The 19,776-nt window shown below is 45.6% G+C and overlaps 1 protein-coding gene across 1 annotated transcript in view; it reads left to right on the plus strand.

Annotated features, from left to right (window-relative positions):
• Positions 1-1,748: 1,748 nt before the first annotated feature.
• MAN2C1 (mannosidase alpha class 2C member 1) overlaps positions 1,749-19,776 on the plus strand; it is a 56,598-nt gene continuing 38,570 nt past the window's right edge. The window contains exons 1-10 of the mRNA XM_044279770.1: positions 1,749-1,881; positions 3,883-4,008; positions 5,702-5,825; positions 7,578-7,648; positions 9,393-9,570; positions 10,980-11,169; positions 12,037-12,143; positions 17,869-17,979; positions 19,113-19,205; positions 19,285-19,401. Of these exons, the coding sequence (XP_044135705.1) occupies positions 1,769-1,881; positions 3,883-4,008; positions 5,702-5,825; positions 7,578-7,648; positions 9,393-9,570; positions 10,980-11,169; positions 12,037-12,143; positions 17,869-17,979; positions 19,113-19,205; positions 19,285-19,401 (1,230 nt within the window). The 5' untranslated portion in view covers positions 1,749-1,768. The remainder of the gene's footprint in view (positions 1,882-3,882; positions 4,009-5,701; positions 5,826-7,577; positions 7,649-9,392; positions 9,571-10,979; positions 11,170-12,036; positions 12,144-17,868; positions 17,980-19,112; positions 19,206-19,284; positions 19,402-19,776) is intronic.

Below are 19,776 nucleotides of genomic sequence, written 5' to 3' on the forward strand. Positions count from 1 at the left end.
CTAAAATCCGGAGATGCGGAACGGAAGAACGGAACACTACGGAGTGCTTTCTGGGGTTCCGTGCTTCCACACCGCACAAAGATAGAACTTGCTCTATCTTTTTGAGGAACGAAAGGATCGCAGACCCATTCAAGTGAATGGGTCTGCGCTGCCAATGCGCCTGCCCCACGGACTGTGCCCGTGCATTGCCGACCGCAATTTGTGGTCCACGGCAAGGGCTTTACACGTTTCTGTGAATGAGCCCTAACGCTGGGGTTTTCTTCATGTGGGCCCCCCCCCCATTGAGGTGATAGAAAAATGCCTGAAAAAACACCAGAGCATTCATTGCCTGCTGCGTTTTTGTTTGTTTTTTAAACCAAAAGACAAAATGCCACTTAATGAACAAAAACACCCGGAGCAGTAAAACGCTTGTGTGTCCGGCGTTTCATATTTCCCATAGACATTCAGCTAATGTCCGGAACTGGTGTTTTACTGCAAAAAATGCACCAAAAAAACAAGTGTGAAAAAAAACAAAACAAAACAAAGTGCAGAAAAATGGCACCAAGCCTTACAATTGTTTTGGGGCAGTTGGTGGATGGAATAGATGGTGCTGGGGGAGAGCCAGCAGAGGTGACATGTCGGGGGGGCTATTAGTTGTATGAAGGGTCTGGAGAACGTAGGGGAGGAGGTTACTTGTCCTGTAGGATATTCTGTGAAGTGGGGAAGGGCAGCAGACTGGAGCCGTTGTCCTTAGCAACCGACCGGGTCTATAAAAGACGAAAGCTGTGGCTGTAAGTGTGCACATCCTAAAGCGACCGCAGAAGTGCCTGTAGAGTGTATGGGCTGCCGTGAGGGCCCGTCTTCTCCTCAGGAGAGCCGTCAGTGACAGCACTAATAAGCTGTGGCTGTAAATGTGCACATCCAAAAGCCACCCCAGAAGTGCCCAGAGTGTATGGGCTGCCGTGAGGGCCCGTCAGTGACAGCTCGCACTAATAAGCTGTGGCTGTAAATGTGCACATCCAAAAGCCACCCCAGAAGTGCCCAGAGTGTATGGGCTGCCGTGAGGGCCCGTCAGTGACAGCACTAATAAGCTGTGGCATCCTAAAGCGACCCCAGAAGTGCCTGTAGAGTGTATGGGCTCCCCTGAGGGCCCGTCAGTGACAGCTCGCACTAATAATCTGTGGCATCCTAAAGCGACCGCAGAAGTGCCCAGAGTGTATGGGCTCCCCTGAGGGCCCGTCAGTGACAGCACTAATAAGCTGTGGCATCCTAAAGCGACCCCAGAAGTGCCTGTAGAGTGTATGGGCTCCCCTCAGGGCAGCCGTCAGTGACAGCTCGCACTAATAAGCTGTGGCATCCTAAAGCGACCCCAGAAGTGCCTGTAGAGTGTATGGGCTCCCGTGAGGGCCCGTCTTCTCCTCAGGAGAGCCGTCAGTGACAGCACTAATAAGCTGTGGCATCCTAAAGCGACCCCAGAAGTGCCTGTAGAGTGTATGGGCTCCCCTCAGGGCAGCCGTCAGTGACAGCTCGCACTAATAAGCTGTGGCATCCTAAAGCGACCCCAGAAGTGCCTGTAGAGTGTATGGGCTCCCGTGAGGGCCCGTCTTCTCCTCAGGAGAGCCGTCAGTGACAGCACTAATAAGCTGTGGCATCCTAAAGCGACCCCAGAAGTGCCTGTAGAGTGTATGGGCTCCCCTCAGGGCAGCCGTCAGTGACAGCTCGCACTAATAAGCTGTGGCCATGCCGGGCTCTTCCTCTTCCGGTGTACACAGTGCTCTGTGCAGAAGCTATGGAGGAGCCGCCATCCCGCCGCCTGGTGCTCAAGAACAGGAGGGCGACTCTGGAGAGGGTGGAGAAGTTTATCTCCGAGCTGTACTTCACCGACTGCAACCTGCGGGGGAGGTGAGCGGTGCCCCCAGAGCCTCTGCTGTTTGACGTCACTGAGGCAGCTGATGATGTCATCAGTGGCTGGCCCGTCTCATCTCCACTCAGTGCACAGATTCATCCCCATGATTTATTATCTGACAGTGGTAGCCGCCATATCATTACATCTATGATGACCACATGTTTGTCATTGTTAGAGAGGAGCGAATTTCATATTTTAAAATTCGTTTGCGCTTCGTTTGATGGTAAAAGCAGAATTGCGTTATGGATTCTGTTACCACGGAACATAACGTAATTCTATGATGGAATGCCTTTAGGAGGCATTCTGTTATTCACTCCGTCATATTAGAAGTCTGAGGGCTGCAAAACGGATCCGTCCTGTTTCCGTTATGCAGGGGATTCTGCTTTTACCACCAAACGAAGCGCAAACGAATTTCATAGCAGACAGAAAGTCTGTGGTATGACTACGATGAGGCGGCCGTCTAGTAATACGCGGGAATGATCCGTACTAATCGGATAGTTACACATGTCACGTGACGGCGAGTCTCAGAAAAGTCACTATTTTAGAGCAGTGATTTGGATGTGAAAAGTCCCGCTCGTCTTGCGCTTCGTAACCCGGCTCCATAAATCCAGGTGTTGAATTTTTTGCAGCTGTTGCGTCGCAGTTAAAGGGGTTGTCCGGGTTCACCCCGCCCTGATATGCTCTGGATTGCGCAGGGCGAGGGCTTTTTTATGTTTTTACACTGCTAGGCGGAGGTTTCTGCCGAGCAGTGTATTTGGTGACATCACCGGCTCTGATGGGCGGGCTTTAGCGCTACCTTAGCTGTTTTACAGGCTAGGGCAGCGCTAAAGCCTAGCCTAGCGGTTCCTATGGAGAGCCCAGGACGTCTCCTAAAAAAGCCCTTGCCTTGTACGATTTAGCGCAGGGCAAAGGAGAGCACTGGAGCATGAAATCCTCCGATGCTCATATTAGGGGGGCTGCCTGGGTGAAAATGGAGATATGTCCGGGTTCAGCCTCTTTAATACAAGGCACTTCCTAATGTATTGTGATTGTCCATATTGCCTCCTTTGCTGGCTGGATAAATTTCTCCATCACATTATTCACTGCTTGTTTCCATGGTTACGACCACCCTGCAATCCATCATTGGTGGTCATGTTTGCACACTATAGGAAAAAGCACTGGCTTATACAAGCTCCCAGAATCCCGCCAACCAGAGAGGCCAGAGCTTTTTGCCTGTAGTGTACAAGCACGACCACCACTGATGTAATGCAGGGTGGTCGTAACCATGGTAACAAGCGATGAATAATGTGATGGAAAAATAATTCCAGCCAACAAAGGAGGCAATATGGACAATCGCAATACATTAGTAAGTGCCTTGTATTAACTTTCTCTACATGATAAATGCCATTTGCTGAAGTGACACAACCCCTTTAAAGGAGTTGTCCTTAAACCTTGGGGTCCTGCTTGTCCCTCACCCACCTGTCCATGCCTCCAGCACTACTCTGTTCCTGGCCTATTCTGGTCTTGGTCGTCATGTACCGTCCAAGCCACAGTGTGACCACGGAGCCACGCTGCTTCCTTCTGGAATGGAGCAGCAGTGGGACAGTAGACAGGGAGTGGAGGACCCCAGGGGTGTCGGCTCTAAGGCCGGGATTCTACAGTGTCACTGCCATAATAGGGGTCAGGACAGGGGAGAGGTTCACCTTCACTGAGATTTGCTGCAGAACATTTAAAAAATATTAACATTTTATATATTTTTCAGTAAATCGCAGTGAAGGTAGAAAATGTGTATTTCTTTCATCTGGATGATATTCCTCCACATGTGACAGAGCCCATTCTACAGTGTGTGTTATCAGGTGCTATGGCTGGCGTAGTATATACTGTATGTGGACTCTTGTGGTCCTTTTTGTCTTGTTCTATGGGCACAGCTATGTTACACAGAGCAGTATGTACAGATGTGATGTGTTCTTATATCCTCTCCCTTATTACAATTATTTTGGATTGTGTACGTGGTACAGATTGTACGGCACGACGTGTCCAGTGGATTCCCTCTCCTACTTTCTGACAGAGAAGAGGATCTCCTATGACGACGCTGTGAAGCGGGACTTTCAGACGGCTCATGTTGGACAAACCTTTGGCCCGACGTAAGTGTAATAAAATCCTGCACACAGTTTATTGGGTTTAACCATGATCTATTAATTCATTTAAAACACTGTGTGGCTTTTGTTGCCTCAGTGTCTCAGCTGCCCAGCAGCCACTACCCGTGACCGTACCCTGAAGCTTGGTCTACATGCACACGACCGTGTGCCCCCCGTGGCCGTATTGCGGCCCGCAAACAGCGGGTCTACAATACACGGGCACCGGCCGTGTGCATTCAGCATCATGGATCGCGGATCCATTCACTTGAATGGGTCCGCAATCACAGAGATGCGGAATGGAGGCACGGATTGGAAACCCACGGAAGCACTACAGAGTACTTCCATTTTGTTTCTGGCCGTGCCTCTGCACCGCAAAAAAGTAGCGCATGCACTACTTTTTTGCGATGCGGACCATCGGATGCAGATCACAGACCCCATTCGCAGACCCACAATTTGCGCTCCGCAGCGCGGGCATGGAGCCCTGACATTCGTGTGCATATAGCCTTTAGGCTACATGCACACGACCGTATGTGCAAATTGCAGATCCGCAAAATAAAACGGATGACATCCGTATGCCATCTGTCTTTTTTTTTTTTTTTTTTTGCGGATCCATTGTAACAATGCCTAACGCTGGGTTCACACCTGAGCGTTTTACAGCGCGTTCCTACGCGCTGTAAAACGCACAACAGGCAAGAACCAATGATTCCCTATGGGAAGGGTTCACACCTGGGCGTTTTACAGCGCGTACGATCGCGCTGTAAAACGCCCGACGCTCAAACAAGTACAGGAGCTTTTTTTGGCGCGTTTGACGCGCGTTTGGGCCATAGACTCTTTGGACAACACTGCTGTCAATCACCCAAACGTGCGTCAAACGCGCGTTCACTATTAAAAAAAACGCGCATAAAATGCGCGTTTGAGAAACGCCTAGGTGTGAACCCAGCGTAAAACGGACAAGAATGGGACATGTTATATATTATGTAATTACACTGTGCCGCCTCCACTTCAAAAAGCTGATGGGCAGGGGTGCCCGGAGTGGCCCCTCCACGATCAGATATTGATGACCTATACTAAGATTTTGGCTATAATATAATAACATGATCGCAGGGCTAGCGCTAATATTCTAGCAGGCATTTAAAGTCAGGGCGTATTATCATTCTGGAAGTGTACAAGTTTGTGCTGTAGGCCCACCAGCCGTATAGTGGAAGTCACATTGTGATTTTTATAGACTTGCATGTGACTTGAAGTAGACATCTATATGTTCTTGGCTGTCAACGCATTTCAGGCGAGGATGTTCCTATTGTTTTGCGGTGGTTTTATACTGGACCTGAGTCTACATTGATGTAATCTGCTGTAGTGTAGGTATACCAACGTTTACCAGCCTGACAAAGCCTGAAAGGAAACTCTTGGCCACTGTCAGCTACGTGGAGGCCTCTGGATAAGTTTGATGTATGCCCCAGGAGCCTCCACCCGGTACATGGCAGATGGACACCACAAATCAAACTGTGATAGCACCCTAACCCTGAGGACCCGTCATCAGGATTCATCAGAATGTTTTCACTTTGAAAGGGACCGATGACACAATCACGACAAGGGAGGAACAGGCGTCATTGTGGTTGTTTTAAAAGTCAAAATGGATTCCAAATGTGCTACTTTCAGAAAAGTAACTTACTGTGACCAATAATGTCTAATTTTCTTGAAGGTGGTGGACGTGCTGGTTTAAAGTCCAGATTGTTATTCCCAAAGAATGGTCAGGACAGGAGGTTCATCTCATATGGGAAAGCGATGGTGAGGGATTGGTATGGAAGGATGGCATGCCAGTCCAGGTAGGAAATGGTTCTAGAGTTGTAACCAGGTCTGTTGTTTGCTTTCAGTATTAAAGGGCCTCTCTCACCAGCTTTAGCTGCCCTAAAACTACAAACGGAGACTCTGATGAAAACGCTGGGTCACTTACTTGTTTTGACTGTTGAGCAGCTCCGGCATGATCCGGGTCTGCTCAATACAGAGCACAAGCTTGGGGGCTCTCATATTCATTAGCTCCCGGCTTCATCCCCGCAGTTGACTGCCTGTTGTTCTCCAATTCAGATAATATAATCTGAACCTAGTATCGGAGAACATGGAGCGCGCTGCTCTCAGCGAGCACCATGTTCCCTCAGCAGCACGGGGAGAAGTAGTCTCTCCCTCCACCCTGTGCCGCTGCTGCCAATAAGAAGAGAGACGGGAGCGGGAGGGGATGGGCTGTGGCCACTGCAACACCAATGATGATAACTAACCCATTAATACATATATAGGCGACGGGTGCTGGCGGCAGAATCACATAGCCGCACCCGGCCTCTGACAGGGCGCTGCGATCTGCGGCAGTTAACCCATAAGGGGTTAACTGCCGCGGATCGAAACGCCCTGTCATAGAGGTCGGGTGCCGGCTATGTGATTCTACCGCTGGCTCTCGCCTCATGTATTTGTATTAAAAGGTTACTCATCTTCATTGGTGGAGCAGTGTGCCCCTCCCCAACCCCAGTATTAAAGTCATTGATGGCATTGTGCGCCCCTAACCTCCCCAGTATTATAATAGTTGGTGGCAGTGACCACAGTGTCCCCTCCCCTTCTCCTCATTGGTGGTGCAGTGAAAAATTCTGATCGAGCCCCAGTAGGGTAATCCTGGGGCTCCGATCGGTTACCATGGCAGCCAGGACGCTACTGAACCCCTGGCTGCCATGGTAATCTCCCTGCTGCTATGTGTACTATGCACAGTGCAGCAGGGAGAGTGTGAGGTCCTATTCACCCTGATAGAGCTCTATTAGGGGGAATAGGACAAGGGATCAAAAGATCTCAGGTTCTAGCCCCTAAGGGGGAAATAGTTATTAAATATAAAGTTAAAAAAACAAACACAAAAATATTAAGTTTAAATTACCCCCTTTCCCAATTTTACATATAAAATATATAAACAATAAATAAACATATTACATATCGCCACACCCGAAAAAGTGCGAACTATTAAAATATAAAAAATATCTCCTATGTGGTAAATACTGTAACAGAAAAAAATAAAATAAAAACCGCTCAATTCGCCATTTTTTAGTCACCTTGTCCCCCCCAAAAAATAGGATTGGACTGTTCGATTATGGGCCGGACGTTCATAAAATGCGGAATGCACGCAGCTTTTTGGGTGTTTTTCGCATGGTATCGAGGTACCAAAATCGAATAAAAATTTTGGTGTCGTGACAACCCTATTATCCTGTGCCTGAAGCTACTGCATCGGTTCTTATGCTCCTTTTTTGGGAATAAAGAAATTGGTCGCTTATTTATAGTGAAAACAGAAAAAAATGTTGGTATGTCTCCCAAAAAAAGGAGTAATGTGATCGTAAATGTGGCCAATTTTTTTCTCAATGGAGAAGGATTAAGACAGTGATCATGGTACACAGCACACATGCTCTGGGGTATGCTGCCATTTTGTACAGCTTTCCCTTTTGTTTAGTGAGGTACATTAATGCACTGAGTGGATGCGGTCCATGATTATTAGTATCAGTGAGCGGTCAGAGGCTGTTTTACCTAATGATGTTAATTTTCTCTCTATCCAGGGTCTGACAAAGGAGGGTGAAAAGTCCAGCTTTATTTTATCTCGCCATCTGAAAGCAGAAGATCCACGAAGGTAAGATACATTTAAAGATTACAAGTGACTGTCATCAAATATGACATCATATGAAGAGGTCATGTGACTGTGTCACCCAGTGACACATACAGCACTACCGCCATTAAACAGTGTGGTCACTTATTGGCCGGACTTGATGTCACATTGGATGACAAGTCCTCCACTGCCGAAGTATTGGTTACTAGAAATCGTGTAAATCTTAGTCCATAGGTTCTCTTCTGTCAAGTTGCATGTTATACTTTATTCCAATATATCTTTAAAGTATACCTAAACTTATAAAGTTTATTAAAATCTACTGTAAACACCCTAAAATTGTTTTTTGTAATATACTTAACTTATATTTTTGTTTTCCATATAGGCTCCTGTAGTTCAGGTGCCTATAGAGCTTTGCTCTCTGTACACTTCTGTGCATTTCCCTGTGGCCGCCCTGAACACTGTACAGGCAGGAGCTCCATAGCACATTGCTGCTTCTGTCTGTGCCAGCGCTGCCCTCCTAAAGCCTGGCATAGATGTGCTATGCCAGGCTTTATCAGAGCGGGCAGAGGAGCAGTGTACTGTGCTGAGCGCCCGCTCGTTCCACTGTGCTAAAGCCTTGCATGGAGCATGTGTATTAGAAAAATCATTTGACGCCATTTACAGTAGGTTGTGTCACTTCAGCAAAGGCATTTATCATGTAGAGAAAGTTAATACAAGGCACTTACTAATGTATTGTCATTGTCCATATTGTCTCTATTGCTGGTTTGATTTATTTTTCCATCACCTTATACACTACTCGTTTCCATTGTTACGACCACCCTGCAATCCAGCAGCGGTGGCACACTATAGGAAAAGGCACCAGCCTCTCTGTTGTCCGGGACTGTAGCAGTGTGCATAGGCACGCATGTGCAGCAGCTCCATACCAGCGCTGCAACAGTGGCCGTAACCCCTGGATACGAGCTGTGTATAATGTGATGGGAAAATGAATCCAGCCAGTAAAGGAAGCAATATGGACAATCACAATACATTAGTAAGAGCCTTGGATCAACTTTCTCTACTTCAGGGATGCTCAACCTGCGGCCCGCCATCTGTTGTAAGACGACAACTCCCATCATTCCCTGACAGCCTACAGAAGGGCATCGTGGGAGTTGTAGTTTTACAACAGCTTGAGGGCCGCCGGTTGAGCATCCCCGTGATAAATGCCATTTGCTGAAGTGAGACAACCCCGCTTAATAAACTTTATTTATGCATTTAGGTACACTTTAAAGGGGTTATTCTATTAATATCGATGACCTATTCTTAGGATAGGTCATCAATATCCGATTGGCAGGGGTCCAACACCCGGGAACGCCGCAGCCTCTTCCTAGACCATGTGACGTTACCGTTCATCGGCCACATGACCTAGTTGCAGCTCAGCCCCATTGAAGCGAATGCAATACCAAGCACAGCAGATATACAATGTACGACACTGGGTCTGCTGGATTTATTACTAGTAGGCATGGATGTCAATTATTCTTGTTAACGCAGCCCAGAATGAGGCAAATGAGGAGCGTCTCGCATAAATCTGGCGCGTCTTACTCCAACACACAGTTTCGTATGACATCCAAGTCTTAATAAATCTACGTCTTATTCTTTTATACCCCATTATCTGCTTAAATGTCATGGCATAAAAAGTCATGAGAAGGACAGCTATACTCTCCTGGTCAGGGGTCTTATCTGTGTTTCATTTTTAGCATTAAATGAACTAATCTTCCTCTTCGTATTTCAGCATGACCCTGTACATCGAGGTGGCTTGTAATGGTCTTTTTGGAGCTGGTCAAGGAGGTATGATTGCTCCCGTTGATCCCAAAAAAACATTTACCCTACAAAGAGCTGAGCTTGCCATTTTCAACCGGGATGTACATGAACTTCTTCTGGACTTTGAGATTTTGTATGATATGGCCAGGGTAAGAAGCTTTTCAGTCACTATTACATTTTTTATTTTTTGTGGTTGTGTGGGGTTAGACACCTAAAGTTTTTTTTGCAAACCTGTGAAACCACATCCACCAGCAATATGATCTGACGGCACTATTCTTTTCTGTAAAAATAAGACGGAAAAGGTACAGACCAATCAGAGGCCTGAGAGATCTATTACAACCTGGTATCTGGTAATAACTGAAGCCCCGATACTAGTGTCAGGGGCACTGCTGTCATGCTTCAGATGTGGAAATAATTGTAGAAAACATTTTAGGCTCCTTTCACACTAGCGTTCGCTGGTCCGCTCGTGAGCTCCGTTTCAAGGGGCTCACGAGCGGACCCGAACGCCTCCGTCCAGCCCTGATGCAGTCTGAATGGAGCGGATCCGCTCAGACTGCATCAGTCTGGCGGCGTTCAGCCTCCGCTCCGCTCGCCTCCGCACGGACAGGCGGACAGCTGAACGCTGCTTGCAGCGTTCGGGTGTCCGCCTGGCCGTGCGGAGGCGTGCGGATCCGTCCAGACTTACAATGTAAGTCAATGGGGACGGATCCGTTTGAAGATGCCACAATATGGCTCAATCTTCAGGCGGATCCGTCCCCCATTGACTTTACATTGAAAGTCTGGACGGATCCGTACGAGGCTATTTTCACACTTAGCTTTTATATGCTAAAATAATGCAGACGGATCCGTTCTGAACGGAGCCTCCGTCTGCATTATTATGATCGGATCCGTTCAGAACGGATCCGATCGAACGCTAGTGTGAAAGTAGCCTTACCATGATAAATGTGTTGTTTAGCTATGCTGCTTTATATTGCAATATTTTCTGTAATTATATTTAGAGGAGTCTGTCAGCAGTTTTCAGCCCTCAGAACTGCTTCCAGCACTAAATACGGTAGGTGGTGTGGAGAGTGCTGCAGTCATAGAGTGATGGACATGCAGGTTGCATGACTGAGAAATTAAAGTTTTTTTCACCCCCATAGTGTCCCTATGGTCCTGCCCTGGGTTCTCTTCTGTAAACACTTCCCAACCCCTCCCTCCTCCTAGAGTGACAGCGGTAGCGTTCAGTCAGGGGGCGCTAGAGCCGAGGAGGAGGGCTGGGAAACATTCGGTGTACACAGCCCCGGGCAGTGGACATGAAGAGACCACTTCCAGGACGAGGAAAACTTGGATCTCCCTCTCACCTGTGTACTGCTGACAGCAGTTTTGAGGGCTCAGAACTGCTGACAGTTTCCATGTTGATAAAAAAGGGAAATCTTTTCTTTTCCAGTAGCTTTTCTTCACATTTGAAGTAAAATCCATGTAACTAGATATGTCTGCTATAACCTGGTCTCACAGAAGATATTTCACCTTTACTATCACTGATGCACCACATAACTTTTTTTTGGGATATTTTTTCCAGTTGCTTGGTGAGGATAACCAAAGAAGCTTCCAAGCTCTGTATGTGGCTAATGAAATGGTCAATTTATGTGATGTCAATGATCCAGACACCTTTGCCGCTGTCCGCAACTTGTCCTCCAAATTCTTCAGCCAGAAGAACGGTGACAGCCAGCACACTATCCATGCAATGGGGCACTGCCACATCGATTCAGGTAGTTCGAGGTTATAAAACTGGGCCTGTGCTCTTCATGTGTTGCTCTTTAAAAATAATTAAGGCGTACAAATTATCTGAAAAATGCTGCAGCTTTTCTGTCCGGATTCGTCAATGGAAAAACAATAGTGTTTTATAATGGCAAACAAATTGGCGTGGATTTCACCCTTTGCAGTACATAGGGTAAATTCCATGGAAACTTCCAGCAAAATCTGCATCAAAATCGGCATAGAACACAGCATAGTGGCAAAATTTATGCTTGTGGAAGGTTCCTCATTGGCATCAATCTTTTGGCAATGAGACAGCAGACAAGCTAGGCAATGTTCACACATAGCAGTCATATGTTCCTTTGGAACTAGCCTGAAAATGTGTACCAAAATGTATCCTTGGATGTAACCCTCTGCATTGTAGACCCTCATTCATTAGCATTGTACTGCGCTTTGTTCCAGATTTTTGGTGCGTTCACCAAACAGCCTTCACATTTTTATCCCTTCTCCCTTGTGATAGTTCTTGGGAAGATCTTCCCCTTTGAGACCCCTCACATGTCCTCAGCATTACACACATGTATGGCCAGATCTCGTATATATTCTGTAGCATTGGTTGACACTCTCGGCAGATCAAAAGTACTGTAATATTTTCCATTATAACAGCACAATGTAATTTCTTTTGTACCTTGACCCATAAACTCTTGTAGATACTGAAGCCAAGTAGGAAGCCAACGAGAGGGTTTTATGTTAACTTTGGATAACCTTTCCAAGTCTGATTTAGCATTTGCCTCCTAGTGGCTTTAGTGGTATTACAGACGGAAGTTAGCTGATCTTTTACTAGATATGGATAGTGTAACATGGATTTTCACATCTTCTTCCAGCTTGGTTGTGGCCATATGAAGAAACCATTAGAAAATGTGCTCGCAGTTGGGTTACTGCTGTACAGCTGATGACAAAAAATCCTGATTTCACCTTTACATGCTCTCAGGTACACCTAATGTCTTAGTTATGATCCAAAATATGAAAATAGTTCTAAGAGTAACTGTGTCATCCATATCACTGTGGTATGCTATAATGGTGAGGGTCTGACCTCTGGGACCCCTGGCAATCACAAGAATGCAGGGACTGGGGTCCTGTTGCTTATTCCCTGCATAGCACACATCTGCTAATGTAGTGCAACCTGGGCCCAGTGACTAGTGATGCCATATCTTAGTAATTTGCAGTAATCTCTGATCATGTATATGTCACTTTGGTCAACTCTAGATATGGCGGATTTGCATTTCAGAAAAGGAGATCATAAACTTGAGCTTGTAGAAAGGTTATGTAACACCCTCTGCCGTGGGGTCTGGGTTTTAAGGATGATGCTAATAGTTATCGCTAGACCTAGAGGGTACCACAGGCCATACATCCCAACTTTTTAGACTATCAAAGAGGGACACTTAAAGGGGTTATCCCATCTTAGACAATGGGGGCATATTGCTATATATGCCCCAATTGTCTGATAGGTGCGGGTCCCACCTCTAGGACCCGCACCTACAACGAGAACGAAGCCGGGGAGAGTTGTGGCTGGAGGACCCCGGGTTTCCCAGGGTCCGACCACCACCAGGCGCAGCTCCCTGCCTCTCCCATTGAAGTGACTTGGAGCGCACCGCAGGTTCGGTTCTCCTTGTAGGTGCGGGTCCCAAGGGTGGGACCCGCAACGATGAGAAAATGTATGGGGGCATATCCTAGCGATATGCCCCCATTGTCTAAGATGGGATAACCCCTTTAAGGCTGTGTTACGTCAGACGATATTTTGGCATGCACGCCAGTTATCTTGCAGTGTAAATCGCAGCCAATTGCCAAATTCTCATTCATCGGGCAATTCTGATTTTAAGCATGCTTAAAAATCAGCACTTTCCGGTGGCAGACTGTTCTGTGTAATAGAGATCTGTCTCCGGCAAATCACTAGACAGTATGGGGACAAGTGATGGCATAGCATGTAATAGCAGCGGTCTTCTCTGCTAGCTAGCAAGCCATTGCCGTGAGGGAACGCTTCCCTTCCGACAATCGCTTGCTGTCTAATACAGGCTTTTTGGTTCATAGCGTGAAAGTCCATTTTTCCTGTATATTTATACACTTTAATAGTTTTCTTAGCGCACAATAGAGCAAAAATGATCTGAATAGAGCCATTTCCTAAATCTTATTTCCATCAAATAATGAAATAAAATACAAGCGGGGGATCTTATATAGAAAACCAGATAGAAAGCAACATTTTCTGGATCAATATTGTAAATGAAATAATGCAAATCTATCCCTCGGATCAAAAAGATGGATATTTGAAGAGAAAAGAGGGACCTGGGTCAAAAATAGGGACTGTCCCTCCAAAAGCGGTACGGTTGGGAGGGCTACCACATGGGCTTGCTTTTGATTGCATACCTTTACATTACAGATATATACAGAACAATATAAGATGCAAAGGGGTGTACAGTGCCTAATAACTGAAAATTTAAATCACACATTTCTGACACCTTCTTCAACTACTCTTAACTGGCCAGTAGGGCTTTTATGTCTGAAGGTAATCTTGATGAATAAAGTTCTCCCACGTACAGATCTCTAGTCTGAATGGAGGGTTTCTGTTAGCAAGAGCCAAACCTGCAGGTTTCCTCCTTGGTATAGTAAGCGTGGGGTAGTGATTTTAACCCCTTAGTGACCACCCATACGTGTTTTACGGCGGGCCAGTCTAAGCAATGCACGGGTCCCCAGGACTCACATGAGAGCCGCAGCCCTGCTCTAACAGCCCGGACCGGCAGGAGTGCCTATCCGGGCTGTTTTTACACTTTACATGCCACGGGCAATGGTGCCTGCCGCATGTAAAGTGCTGACAGATGGAGTGGACTCCCTCTGTCTTTCATTGGCACCCCGCAAATGCGATTGCGGGAGGCCGATGTGTGTGTGAAGGCTGCCTGGGGTCTGATGTAGGCCCCAGACCGGCCTATCTGGCGCAGCCTGCTCATCAATGTCAGAATAGCATCGCCATTAAAATGCAATGCCCTATAGGGATAATGCATTACATTTTAAAAGCAATTAAAAAGCTGTCTGTTAGGCCCCTTTCACACGGGCGAGTTTTCCGTGCGGGTGCGATGCGTGCGGTGAACGCACTGCACCCGCACTGAATCCTGACCCATTCATTTCTATGGGACTGTGCACACGAGCGGTGATTTTCACGCATCACTTGTGCGTTGCGTGAAAATCGCAGCATGCTCCTCTTTGTGCGTTTTTCACGTAACGCAGGCCCTATAGAAATGAATGGGGTTGCGTGAAAATCGCATGCATCCGCAAGCAAGTGCGGATGCGGTGCGATTTTCATGCATGGGTTCTAGGTGACAGTGGGATTGATGTTCTGACTTGTATTATTTTCCCTTATAACATGGTTATAAGGGAAAATAATAGCATTCTGAATACAGAATGCTTAGTATAATAGTGCTGGAAGGGTTAAAAATAATAAAAACGTTAACTCACTTCTCCTCTTGTTCGCGTAGATGCCGGTCTGTTCTTTAGCTGTGGGCTGAAGGACCTGTGGTGATGTCAGATCACATGCTCCATCACCATGGTGATGGACCATGTGATCTGACGTCACCTCAAGTCATTCAGCCCACAGCTAAAGAACAGACCGGCATCTACCCGAACAAGAGGAGAAGGTGAGTTAACTTTTTTATTATTTTTAACCCTTCCAGCACTATTATACTAAGCATTCTGTATTCAGAATGCTATTATTTTCCCTTATAACCATGTTATAAGGGAAAATAATACAATCTTCAGAACATCAATCCCAAGCCCGAACTTCTGTGAAGAAGTTCGGGTTTGGGTACCAAACATGCGCGATTTTTCTCACGCGAGTGCAAAACGCATGACAATGTTTTGCACTCGCGTGGAAAAATCGCGCATTTTCCCGCAATGCACCCGCCTCTTATCCGGGCAAAAAACATGACGCCCGTGTGAAAGAGGCCTTATAGCCCCTTTGTGGGACTATTGGTAAAAAAAAAAAAAAATCCATAAAAAAAATTACTTTTTTTTTTTTCATTGAGAATACGCTTTTCAATAAAAAATTGCCAAAAATTATCTTTCCCATATGTTTGGTATTGCCGCATCCGTATCGACCCGGACTACATAAATATCATGTAAATTATGGCCTACGGTGAACGCTATAAAAAAAAAAAAAAGAATTGCTAATTTATTCTTAAATGCCACCGAAAAAACTTAATAACAAACAATCAAAAAGCGCCATTTACTCCAAAATTATACCAATGAAAAATACAAGTTGTCCCGCAAAAATCAAGCCCTCACACAAATGCATAGAAAGAAAAATAAAAAAGTTCTGGGTCTTGGGAAGCGGCAATGCAAAAAAAAAATTTCCTTTAAAAAAAAAAAAAATAGGTTTTATTGCAAAAAAGTAGTAAAATATATTTTAAAAAAAATGTATTTGGTATCACTGTAATCGTACTGACTCAGAGAATAAAGATATGTTTTTTTCCATCTCCCTCTCAGAAAGAGTTAATAAAAGTTAATCAGAACATTATGTGCACCCCAAAATGGTGCCATTAAAAACTACAACTTGTCCCGCAAAAAAACAAGCCCTCATAAAGCTATATAGACGGAAAAATAAAAAAGTTATAGCTCTTGGAACGCGACGATGAAAAAAGGAAGAAAAACGCTTGGTCAGTAAGGCCCAAAACAGGCTGGTCACTAAGGGGTTAATGCTTAACCCTGGATGACATCCATAAGTACATGGTTAACTAGATATCTTACAGATATGCTTCTCCAGTCAGTTTGCTTAGCCCTGTAAAACATTTCAGAGCAGAGCATGCTGGGACTGGTTGGTTTACCCTGTAGGAAGCTGATGAAAACAGGAAGTTCTGCTTGTAAACATCCTGCCAGGATGCAGTGATGCTGAGAAAAGGTTAAAGGGGTTATCCCATCTTAGACAATGGGGGCATATCGCTAGGATCTGCCCCCATTGTCTGATAGGTGCGGGTCCCACCTCTGGGACCCGCACCTACGAGAACGGAGCCGGGAGAGTTGTGGCTGGAGGACCCCGGGTTTCCCAGGGTCCGTCTACCACCAGGCGCAGCTCCCCGCCTCTCCCATTGAAGTAAATTGGAGCGCACCGCACATGCGCGGCCAACGCTCCCATTCATTTCTATGGGGCCGACGGCTCGGCTATTTTCGGCGGCTCCATAGAAATGAACGGAGGGCGGCTGCGCATGCGCAGTGCGCCCTCCTCCACTTTCTCTGCTCCGTTCTCATCCATTTTGGGTACCCGGGCCAGATTGTTTTTTTTTTTTTTTATGAAATCAGAGAACCCGTTTAAACTGCTGACATCTGACCTACATGTAGGGTGGAAGATGTTGGGAAGGTCTTAATACTTGGCTTCATCATCTCAAGTCATCTCTCTTCCTTCCTTTTTGTCACCTCCTATAAAGATTCATTGGTTTATACAGAGCTGATTACATTATTTCTACATTCTGCAGGTTGTGATAATTGTTTTAGGTTGTGTGTTTAAAGCCGTCGTCCCATCTGGACATTTATAGCACATGGATAGGATATGCTATAAACACGCTTTAGGTGTAGCTCCCACTGCTTGGAAGCACTTCTATCTCACGAATGGGGCCCTGCGATGACTGAAGAGCTTGCCGTGAATTCACGGTTTCCTCTCCATTCACTGCTAGGGGACTTCCAAGAATAGCCAAGGAAGCCGCCCTCAGCTGTTTCCAGAGGTCCCATAGCGGTGAATGAAGAACTCTGCGCATATGTGGCTCTTCTCCATTCATAGCAGGGCCCCGTTCTTGAGATCGCAGCAGATTCAGGACTTGGGACCCACACCTATTGGACATTTAGAGCATATCTTATAGATATTCCATTAATACCCCATAAATCAACTGGTAGTTATTAAATGGGCTGTCCAGGAAAAGAATTGCCTTGGGCTGGTCATGGTGTTAGAGCGTCTGAGCGTCCTGGTTCCAGTAATGCTGCGCCTGTCCCCGCCCAAAGTGTTATATGCTATACGCAGCCCACTGACACTTTTTTAGCAGTCTCCGACAACACCTTTTAAAGAAGCCTTCTCATCACATACTGTATATTTATTTTGGTTTATTCTGTTTGGGGATTTTCCGTTTTTTAGCAACTTACGTTAAATTACAATCTCAGAAGATCATTTTGTCAGTAATTAAAGGGAACCTGTCACCGGGATTTTGTGTATAGAGCTGAGGACATGGGTTACTAGATGGCCACTAGCACTTCCGCAAAACCCAGTCCCTATAGCTCTGTGTGCTTTTATTGTGTAAAAAAACCGATTTTATACATATGTTAATTAACCTGAGATGAGTTCTGTACGTGAGATGAGTCAGGGACAGGACTCATCTCAGGTTAATTAGCATATGTATCAAATCTTTTTTTTCCCACAATAAAAGCACACAGAGCTATGGGGACTGGGTATTGCGGATGTGCTAGCGGCCATCTAGCAACCCATGTCCTCAGCTCTATACACAAAATCCCGGTGACAGGTTCCCGTTAAACTAAGGTAGTAATACTTCATAAACTGTGATACTGTTTTATGCAGATTCTCAGCTTTTCTAATCTTAAAGGTGCAGTATCCGGGAATTAATGCCACATTTACTGATCTGTGCACTAAGATGACTGATACATATGACACCATGCTTATTCTTCTTTTTTAGGCTCAGCAGCTGGATTGGGTGAAAACGTGGTATCCTGGATTATATTCACAGATTAAAGAATTTGTGAAACTTGGCCAGTTCATACCAGTCGGTGGAACATGGGTAGAAATGGTAAGACTATACCCATTATTCTGAGAGGACATATTCAGGAGGCCAACATATCTTCTCAAATTGTATATGCCGCATGTATAGCACCTACATATCATGTGACGCATCAGAAATGATCATCTACATCAGTCACTGTCCCTAATGGGTCTCACAATCTCATTTTGCCTATAGCAGACACCCACTTGGGTAGCTTTATAGGAAAGTATCTCTTAAAGAGACCATGTCACCACAAAATGCAGTGCTGTGCCCATCAGATTAATTTAGGTTGAACTCGCCGATTTTGGGTGATATGTGCAATCCTTAAAAGAAAAAAAAGTTTCTGGTCTCATGGTAAAAGTAGATTGAAAGAGTATTTAGAAGAGATGGAAAATTAAGAAATCTATGAAAATAGAGAACCCTAGCAAGAAGCCAGCCAATCTGCCATCTAACCCAAAGCATGGCTTCACCAGCCGCAGTGAATGCAACCCGAGACCACTGAGGCCAGTGATTGGCTGCAGCACTATCCAGGACATCACAGCTGCAGCCACAACAGTATGTCCTGGCTATAGTCCAGGAAAGAGGAAGGGGCAGCAGCTCTGGAACGGATTGGCTGGTGACAGTGAGGTAGGTTATTTTGTAATTTTCCCCACTCACAGCAGGTTAGTATAATAACATTTTAACTCAGGCAAGTTAATACATAATCAGTTTACTAAGAGCATGTTGCCTAGTATATCATGTCTGTCTTCAATCTTTTTTGACTATTTTATCTGGTGATTGCCTTTGCTGGCCGCCTCCTTACATAGGGAAAACCAATGGATTCTCTGCCAGATTCCTCTCTAGATCCACTGTCACCCAGTAAGATTCTGTGAAAACCTCTAGTATGTGAATTCATATATAATGCAAGACTGACATAATAATAACCCAACGTTGTATGTTCATTTAATAGTTATTTCCTTTTCGGGGGGGGAACAGCCATCAATGTAATTGGCTGTCTTGATTTTCCCCTGACAGCAGGTGTAGGATGTAAATAATATTGGGCTGTTGGTCCTCCATTCCTCCTCATTCAGATCATACTTTTATTTTTCATTGACTGTACTCAGTGCAGGCATTAAGTACATATTCCATCAGATTAAAGATTTGCAATTTTCTTGTCTTAGGATGGAAACCTTCCCAGTGGCGAGTCCATGGTGCGCCAGTTCCTGCACGGTCAGCTCTTCTTTCAAGAAGAATTTGGCAGTATGTGTTCTGAGGTGACTATATAATGCCATCTATACCTTCACATCACATTTGCTATGATGACGAGACATTTTCTCATCCTCTCCTTTCTAGTTCTGGCTTCCAGACACTTTCGGATACTCTGCTCAGCTGCCGCAGTTGATGAACGGCTGTGGGATCCACCGCTTCCTCACTCAGAAATTAAGTTGGAGTCTGGTGAATGCTTTTCCTGTAAGTCAGTTGGAGACAAAACACTTGCTGAATTTGTGTATTGCTATTAGACCGCATCCAGTCCGCATTTGGCAGCATTCAGTCCACATTTTTTGCAGATTCAATGCAGACACATTAATTTCAGTGGGGCTGCCAAAAATGTGGAGAACACACTGTGTGCTGTCCGCATCAGTATGTCCCTTACTGCAAAAAAGTAAGAACGCGTCCTATTCTTGTCCATTTTGCGGACAAGAATAGGCATTTTTAACATGGGGCGAGACGTGTAGAATGGGAAAATGTGAGACATGCATGGCGAGTGTCCGTGTTTTGCAGATCGGCAATTTGCAGCCCGCAAAACTGCTATAGTTTTGTGCATAAGGCCTTAGTGTGATGGTG

The sequence above is a fragment of the Bufo gargarizans genome, chromosome 2 (genome assembly GCF_014858855.1).
Source record: "Bufo gargarizans isolate SCDJY-AF-19 chromosome 2, ASM1485885v1, whole genome shotgun sequence".
Lineage (NCBI taxonomy): Eukaryota > Metazoa > Chordata > Amphibia > Anura > Bufonidae > Bufo > Bufo gargarizans.